Below are 9,570 nucleotides of genomic sequence, written 5' to 3' on the forward strand. Positions count from 1 at the left end.
AGAAACAGGTTTGGAACAACACGAGGATGACTAACAGAAGATCCCCATTTTTGGGTGAACTATCCCTTTAAGACGTCAAAAATAGAAATATGTCAACAGCATTTCCTTCCTCAACATAACAAATCACGTTTAAACATTTGCATTATGTTCAGAGTCGGACAAGTTTATGTTTTGGTATGTGACGACGAGCATGAGTGATTTTCCATAAACAGTTATATTCGACTACCGACAGATCCCGCCACAGAGGTCCCTCGGGAATCCCTGCCGCCTGTCAATCATTCTCGCCGGGTCACACACAGACGCCTATGACCCTGCTTTGCCGGGATATTGTCATCACTGTTATTAATGTTATGCAGATTGACCGGCCTACCTAAATAATAACTACTCAAAGACTCTCCTCTTCCCATCCGTGCGTCATTGTTTTAATCGCAGCAGCGCCCGTCGTCGCTTGTGTTTGGAGGGAAACTGCAGGAGAAGGCGAGCGCGAGCGCGTGGAGGCGTGTGTGCCGCCAGCCAATCAGAACGCACACTGGCTGCGCGAGCGCACATGTTTACAGGCGACATTCCGCCGGTAGAGCCAGTGGCTCTAGAAAACCCGGATGGATTTTCCGGAATGGAGTCTTTCTCACACGAAACCGGATTTACGGCGATATGGGGTGAAAACTAGCTATTAAACCAGCACCCTCGACACTGGAGACGCTCATTTATATTATAATATGAATCAAATTTCTTGTGGTCCGCTCCTCGGTGATTTATCACATAAATGCCCGCTGTGTGTATTGTGAAAAATACATCGTGTTTATCGATCCAAAACTGCCGCTCCGCGCCGTGTTTTACCACAATCCGTCAGCTATAAGGGAACGGCAAGCAAAACAAGCTGGTCGACAGAAGAAATATATCGGTTGCCGGTCGGTGCTTCGGTCAGACGGACAGAGAAGTTATCAAGCGTAGCTCATTTGCATGTTGTAACGGTTCACTGCTCGCGCCGGTGATATATGTGGATGCGGTCCAGATCAGTGGTAATGTCGCATTATTCGCATGTTCGGCCCGTTATGACGGTCAGTCCGTTCGGGTTTTGTCAGCGTGACATTTCTTGTTTTTAAAGCGACATTGCCGTGCAAAGAAGTAATTTTTATTTGCGCATTTCATTGTTATAATCAACTATGCATACGCGGCGGCTGGTGAAGCGCTCGGTCATTGGGAGCCGCGTTTACGCGCCGGGTTTAACGGGAGACGCGGCTCCGCTCACGGGAGTGATCCAGGCTGTCAAACAAGACAACAGAGATGCTTCGACCGGCCATCGGCGCAACGTGTACACGGTGCTCATGCAAGACGGGATCTTGAAAGAGTACTCGGAGGAAGAGATTGCACAGATGACTGCGAAAGCGCCGCTGAAGTCGAGCTTGAAGGTTTGCGTGTGTGGTCAGCTGGGCTTGTTGTTGTTGTGCTGCTTGTCGCACACAGTCTTGTTTACAGTGCATTGAGAGATTGTATGTTTGATGGTCCAAATTGTTCTCATCTGAACGTGTGAGAATAGGCTATGTATTGCAGTAATGATGCTGATGCTACTGGGGAGTCGTTGGCCCATCAAATGAAACATTTTGGGGCCAAATTAGTTTTTAGTTGCAAAATTCTACAATTGCTTGATGCAAATGGTCGTTCAGAATCGCCGGTGTCCATGCTCACCATCTAGTGCATTAAACTCTGACACTTTTGGTCTCTCCATTGTTGGATGGGAACACAGTTGCAAAAGACTGTGAAGTGGATATGAATTTAAAATGTGCTTTGATTGCATATCATCTTTAATTTTTAACTTTCGAAGTGGAGTTCATTTAACGGTCACTGTGTTGTGATAAAGGGTCTAACTAAAAAAATGGTGCTTTGGTCACAAAAAGTGCTAAAATGATTCGGATATTTTCTAGGTTTATTTAGTATAACTGTGTGTTTGAAATTATGTCACTTATGTCTGTATTTATGTAATATAAATATCACGGTATTTTTTTTAGTAATATTTAGGGGGGAATGTCCCTCATCTTGCATTCTTACCAACGTTCTCCCTTTAGCGCGAATCAGCTTTACATGTGTATTTCATTAAACAGTTATCTTACTTTTCTTGTAACATACAGATTTTTTTTATTGATTAATGTATTACAATAGACATTAACGAAAAATGACTCGCGTTCGAGGGAGTCATTTGTGAACTCAGTGACGGCTCTGAATGATTCACTATATGACTCAAATCGCTAACTCGCTCGTGAGCTCAACTCTTCTGCTTCGTGAATCTTTTCACTAAAAAGAACCGGTTCATACGAGTAATTTGTTCGAGAATCGGTCATCTCGCGCGGTGTTCATTGCATTCAGCGAACACAAAGCGACAGAAAGATGCAAAATAGCGGTGCTGGAAACACCGACTAAATTGATGTAATTAAACTATCGCACAATCGCGTGATAAAATGTGACTAAACCGCATATAGACAAACAAAGTTTCCCCGACCGAGTAGATTAAAATTATTGTCGTAAATTAGACTTGTTTTGTTTCATTTGTGGCCGTTTTCGTCGAGGTCTGTAGCCATGTAGGGCTGTGCAAGCCGCTGTTTATCTGAGTTTAGTGGGTGGATAACAGTGGCAAACAAACACGCTCTGCAGCATTCACGCGCCACAGAAGCATTTGTGTGCGGGCACGTACAACAGCCTCCATCTCTCCTCTGCAACCGGCTCTTTCTTAGTGCTTTTAGTGTGTTTTCGACATTCATTGCTAGTGCAATGATCGTGTTTTTATTCGTGTCTTTTGATATTTAGTTAATGCTCAGATCAAGCTCATTTTATTCACTGAACTCCGCGTGATTGCACACTAGGCTGAGTGCGTTGCTTGCACGTAATTGCAAAATACACGTTTTTTTTTTATAATGACCTAATTGCAGTCATCAAGTTATACAGCCTGAGGTGCCATATCAAAACAAAGAGGGTCAAAATGACAAGAACGGCACCAGCTCTATTTCATTATTTTACAGCCAGAGCTGCAAGATTTTGATTTGTAGATTTTGCATGGAAATCATTAAAAATAAATTAGAATAATACCTGCTCAAATCTGCATGCTATATTTGCATAAACGTTTTATTTGTTTGCTGGTGTACATTAAATGTTTGCATGTGCTTGTTTTTGGCAAGTGTGGCAACTGATATGCTTCAGTGATTTTGTAATCTGCACTACCAATCAGACATCCATTTAATTTTTAATCAGTGCCACTTTTTATTTGAGCAACTATTATATACATCACATGCTGACATGTTCTCTGGTGACATATGATGGGGAAAAAGTTAAGATGTTAGCAATTCAAGCAAGGAGGGATGTGAAACTAAAGTGGGGGCTAATGGTCCCGGAGCAGCTGCTCCATAACGGCAGCAAAACGGAGCTCTACAGAGGGTCATGCTCATAGAATATGGGGCTTTGGCAAGGCGCCTGGATTCCCAAACGAGTGCCATTCGGCTTGGGGGAATGCCACTTGTTGACTTGCATAGTAAGGAGGGGCTTCGCGTTAAGTGCGTTACAGTGTGGCATTTCCAGACAAAGGCGGACTGGATTGTTTTCGTTCCCCTGTTGTTTCCACTGCTTAATATCAAAATTTGATTAACACACATGGGCTGTCTAACAGTTTAACAAGCTCTTTATGCACCAAGGCTTTGTTGCTGGTTTACATTTTATTCACATGAAATGGTTGATTATTTGGTTATAATAGATGCAAGCTTTAAACATTTTTGTTATGGTTTTACGAAGAGCGTCATAATTCCTTTTACAGTGGATATCTCAAACCTTAAAGTGCAGCATCTCACGTGTGAACGTGCATTGTGTGTTTGTTTGTTTTTTGTGAATATTCAAATATAAATAAATCATTTGTAGATAATTAATTTTGAGTGCTCATCTGTGCATTAATGCTGTTATTAGATTAGTCGAGATCTGTTTAACCCTAGAAGACCCAAACAGAAAAAACCTGTGAAAAAATTATTTCACCTTTTAAATGTTGTTGTAGGAGGCCTCTAATACAGTAATATGTGTTTTTACATTTTAGTCAGTTTTTAGTGAAATGTTGTAATATTGCAACGTTGAGCTCTTTGGGTAGCAGAATTTCAGTGATTTTACTCACTGTCTGAACAAATGTAGAGAACATCTAAAGGTTCTGGGTGAAATGCTTCTGTAACCCCATTACAGTAATCTATATATGTATTAGGGTTGGGCCGATAAACGATGCCATCGCCGATGGCTGACAGACATCACGATGTTGAGCCGGCATCGTGATCTACCCCCCCCCATACCCACCACAATCCGCCGCATCCCAATTCTGTGTTCGGAAAGGAAATGAAGTGTGCTACGGAACCCCTAAAGGGAATAAATAGCTTACGAGATGGGAGGATAAAAAAAATATTTCAATACTTTCTCTTGCAATTATATCGTTGGGTAATTACTGTATATAAATTGCAGGCATCAGGGAGCCGCTACTAATATGCAGGGCATTGAAACCGCTATCGAATGCGTGCTCTCATTTTACTTTCACTTTCACTTTCGAGATTCGCGATCACACGGACTCTATACTACGGAGCGGCAGTACCTACCACACATTTTACAAGATTCGATATTTGTCAGTGGTGCTCAGTATCTGCAAATCATTCGCCATTGTCCTATCAGTCATCTCTCCTTACTCTGTGTATGTGGTAAGTGAACTTTCATGTACTGTAATGTAACAGTCTACCGCTAGCAAGTGGCTAACCATGTACATTTGGTGGCTCCTTAGAATGCGTTATTTGTTTTCCGTGCCTTTCTGCAAACGGATTCACGCTTCGGGCACACCCCCTAACCCCGCCCCCCGATGTCATCATCCATCACGATGTTTCACTGTAGACATCGTCCAATGCCAATTTGGTAGACATCGCCCAACCCTAATATGTATACACACTAATAATCACACAATAATGATAAAATAAGTCTCATTTTTATGAAAAAAAAAAAACATTTATTATAAAAAATGTGTTTTTTGATGTTCATCAAAACCTGATGAACTGAATGAAAGCTTTAAAATATTCTAAATGACTTGACTTTAAAACTTTCTTCTCTTGTATCACAGTCCATCTCAAAGTCACAGTTCTCATTTTGGACAGCATCAGTGATATATCATACACATATGATGAGACGGTCTTTCTTGGCTGGTGGCATTCTGAAATGGAAAAAAACAATGATTATTTTCCAGGCTAAAATTATCAGTGCAAATTGATCCCAAACATACTTTTAAAGAATTCACCCATTCACAGAATTCACACATTCCACAGAATTGACAATACTGTCTGATAGCTTATTGTGCCCTTTACTTATCATGCTAATAGTATACTCCCCATATTCCAGAATATTATCACCTGTCCCTCATGCAGCAAGCAGATATTTGGGCAAACAAGCAAAGGGCCAGTTAAGTACATTTTAAGATACAGATAGTTTAAAATATTGTTACACGAATACTTTCAAATTATTTAATAATTTATTCTTCAACTTGAACTTATCAATTAATAATCATAAAATCTTGATTGAATCTCAAAATGGTAACAAAAAAGCCATTTAAAACTTGTGAATGATCAAAAACAGTATGTTTCTATTAGTATTCTTTTTTACATGGAACAGATGAGAAGTACAATTCATCCATGTAATGTGCAAGGTGCACAGGCAAATTTTGACCCCTTTAACCCAACGTTGCAAAATTACAACACTGACATAACAAGGTCAAAATCTAAAATGATCAATGCATTCAACAATACCTTAATATCTACATGATCTACACATATTAATAATCACAGAAAAAAATATTTTAGGCATTTTACTTACTTGAATGTAGATTTATCCAGGTTGGTTCGCAGGTTGTGTGAGTTTATGGCCAGGTAAATAGGCCTATTTTTAAAATCTAGCATCCAATAGCATTGCAAGGCTGAAGAATAGGACCCATTAGTTGTGTAAATGTGGTCTTGGAGAAAAAAAAACATGAGCTGCTTTATTTTAGTCAAGCTAAAACTGATGTTGAAATATTACAACAGTGGGCCTTACAGGGCTAAATTGATTAAAATCCTCTAACTCTTTAGCAAAAATAAGATCTCATTTGAATAGTTTGACTGGCACATGAATTGTAACCCATATTTGATCAGTTTGGAGTCTGTGCTCTACATGAGGTGAGAAAGCTGTGGTCGTTAAAAAAAACAAGCACACAAAGCAAGGGTGTTTGTTTTTTATCTTCAGAGAGAAAGACTTAATAGTGTGTGAAATTTAAATTTGAACTTGTCAACTGTGCAGTTTTGATTTGACGCTTGAAAGTCTTGCACAACATGATACCACTTTAACAAATCTGTTCATCTCATGAAAATACGCCAAAGCCTGGCATTCATCTTGTTCATGAAATAGCATTATTCCTAACCTATGGGAGGTTTAAAGAAAGAGTTAACCCCAAAAAATGAAAATTCTGTCAGCATTCACTCTTTTAGTCTGTTTTTCAATGAAGCACCATTAGTAAAATTCTGCCTGATACAGATACTAAGCTGATGAATGGCAGATATTACATTTCTACAGTATTGTCTAAAATAAATAAAAAGAACACAGACTAAAATCATACATTTTAAACGCTTGAAGTGAATTTAGACATCACAACATTATATTGGATATTTATTTTGAGATTTGCTAGACATTTTACAGTGTTATTAAATGTTTAGCATTTTTAAATGTAAACTTTTAAGTGAGTGTTAGATAACACCAACATGAAAACTAAGGAAAATTATATTCATAATTACATATCCAATTTTATAATCAATAATATGAAAATCTAGTAAATACATATAAAATCTCTAATATTGGCTGATGATAACCTATTGTGCGTCCCTAGTTTTTCATCCAGAGCTTATTGTTTGGCTGCAGAGGTTTTGGAATATCATGCATAAGTTATATAGACCATGTTTGTGATACATTTTATGGTGCTTTCATATCCTTCTTTTTAAAGCTTAAAAGCTTAATCCTAATTTATTGTTATTGTATGGAAAAGAGCAGCCAGCACATTCTCCAAAATGTCTCCTTTTGCGTCCACAGAAGAAAGAAAGTCATACAGGTTTGGAACAACATGAGCGTGAGTAAATAATGACAGTTGGCACATAAATAAAAAGATACTCTTATTAAAATACCACACTTCACTACTAGTAAGGTAAAATTCCGTTTTGTATGTTGTTTTATTTACCTTTTTTAGCCCTTATCAGCAGAGTTTCTTGGACCGGTATTGAGGCAGGTATCCAGGTAGCCATCCATTTTATTTTTAACTTCAGTTAACTTTGACTCCCCAGTCAAACTAATCGCATTACGGCAAGATAATGGTCTGGATTGCACGCCGCTCACTGTTGCGGAGATCATGCTCTCCGTTGGTGCATACAGTGATGTACGTCGTCTTGGCCCCTGTTTGCCCTCTCTGTAGCATGTGGTTTAGTGTACCGCAGCTTTAGTCGCAGTGCAATAGAAAAGTCTACGGCTGCTGTGCAGATGAGACGTACAAGAGGAAAAGCTGCTCGTCTCTGCATTAGTGTGGTCACGGATGGTGGCTTGTTGTGCTAAGGGGGAAATGGCAGAGCGTGGGGGATTTAGTTTTCTTTTGTCAGCAGCGCAGAGATCTTATAAACAAACGAGCCTGCAGATGAGCGAATAGGATTTCTCCATCCAAAGCATTTTTCAGGTGTTTGTATTGACCGGTGCATTAATTACCAGCAGCTTAAATACAGCCTAATGCTCCGTGATTGCAAGCAAACAAGCCTCGCGGCAGGGGTCTATATACCATTAAAGGCCCCCGTAGGTGTAAATAGGGTTTCATTGACGGGAGCCACTTGGAGAGACTATTAACACAGTTAAGACTGAAGAAACTCAAATGTGTTTTTCTCTGCAGAGCACCTGTAATGGTGGCCAGCGGGACGGGCCCACGCAGGGCCAGAATGGGGGCATGCAGAGAGGAGAGGCGCCCTCCCTCAGCCCGGAGAGCACAGAGGAGCCAAGGGTGTTGGAGCACAAGCGAACGGGCCGGGCACTAGAGCCAGAGAAAGATCACACCCGCTCTGTTTCTCTGCTGGAACAAAAACGCAAGGTGGTCTCTTCCAGCATCGACGTACCACAAGCCAGGTAAGGCTGCGGGATGAGCGCCCCCTACAGGCACAGATGAGAACTGAAGGAATGATGTGTTATTGTTTACTTCATTTTTCATTTTCATGTTGTAAATAAGAACTAGACTGTAGTGCAGGTGAGATGTTGGTTTTCACATTATCAGTTTTTTTTTTCTATAAAGTTGCATACATGGATTTTTTCATAAATGGATGGATCCAGTCTTATTTAATTATAGAATATTTTTGAGCAAAAGTGATGTTTGGACAAAAAGTGATTTTTTTTTTTCTTTTTCAGAATCTACTGAAATATTTTCCCTCAATATGCATATTAAAAGTACAAAAATATGGAAGTAATTTGTTAATGGCATATTGTAGTATAGTCTCAGCCTCAGATGTCATGCCCACGGACCGATGGCTGAATGTCTGATGAATATGGCACACTTAGCTCGAAACACTTCAGGAGTTTCGAAGTCGTCATCGGATTGGTTAGATTATACAGGATTGTGTCGCGTTCTTTAACGAAAAAAAATGCTGTGGCGCCCGAAACGCGATTGGTTGCTTTAACTGTCAGTCATATGGCAGCCAAGGTTCCCAGACCTTCTGCCGTCAGTCTGAAGGTCTGGCAACGCGAGACAAATTGTAGTATATATTAGGGTTGTGCACGACGACTAATTTGACTGTCGTTTAAACGAAAGTTTTGTATCCGACTAGTCGACTAGTCTAAAAGCAAGAAACCCCCAAAAGATGGTAAGAAAAAAAAACCTCTGTGCGTGCGAGTAGCATATATAATAGCCTATATTTGAAATACTTAATCTATGAATCACACTGTCAAATCCCTCAATGAATTCCGCTTGCCGCACACTTGCCTCGCGTGTACCGTTTAGTCGACTAGTCGACTAGACCCGCACATCCCTAGTATATATACCACTGTTTAAAAGTTTGAGGTCAATACGATTTTAATGTTTTTGAAAGAAGCTTCTTATGCTCACCAAGGCTGCATTTATTTGATCAAAAATACTATTATAATGTGGAATATTATTACAATTTAAAATAAGTGTTCTCTGTTTTAATATATTTTAAAATGTAATTCATTTCTGTGATGGCCAAGCTGAATTTTTAGCATTAATAGTCCTATAATTGTATGATTTACTGTTATATATTCATTACATAATGCGCTCTAAGCGAAACGAAGACCACCAGTATATTGATACAAGCTTGTTTGTGGTTTGTGAATCCTGTGGTCTAAACGCTTTACAGCATTTGCACTTTTTTTCTGACACCTCTAGCATGCAGCAAGCTGTAGAACTACAAAAACATTGTGACAGCTGTATTCCTTTGTTTGTCACAAGTAATTTGAGGCAAGTTTTAACACACACAAACACACAATCTTTTTAGTGTGACTTTTTAATTTTTAGAT

The 9,570-nt window shown here is 39.6% G+C and overlaps 1 protein-coding gene across 2 annotated transcripts in view; it reads left to right on the forward strand.

Moving 5' to 3' along the window:
* The first annotated feature begins 861 nt into the window (after positions 1–861).
* znf704 (zinc finger protein 704) overlaps positions 862–9,570 on the forward strand; it is a 49,758-nt gene continuing 41,049 nt past the window's right edge. For both annotated transcript variants that reach the window (XM_016504340.1, XM_016504341.1), the window contains exons 1-2: positions 862–1,409; positions 7,943–8,172. In XM_016504340.1, coding sequence (XP_016359826.1) covers positions 1,164–1,409; positions 7,943–8,172 — 476 coding nt within the window. In that variant the 5' untranslated portion in view covers positions 862–1,163. The remainder of the gene's footprint in view (positions 1,410–7,942; positions 8,173–9,570) is intronic.

Source organism: Sinocyclocheilus anshuiensis, unplaced genomic scaffold (assembly GCF_001515605.1).
Source record: "Sinocyclocheilus anshuiensis isolate Anshui unplaced genomic scaffold, SAMN03320099.WGS_v1.1 scaffold54, whole genome shotgun sequence".
Classification (NCBI taxonomy): domain Eukaryota; kingdom Metazoa; phylum Chordata; class Actinopteri; order Cypriniformes; family Cyprinidae; genus Sinocyclocheilus; species Sinocyclocheilus anshuiensis.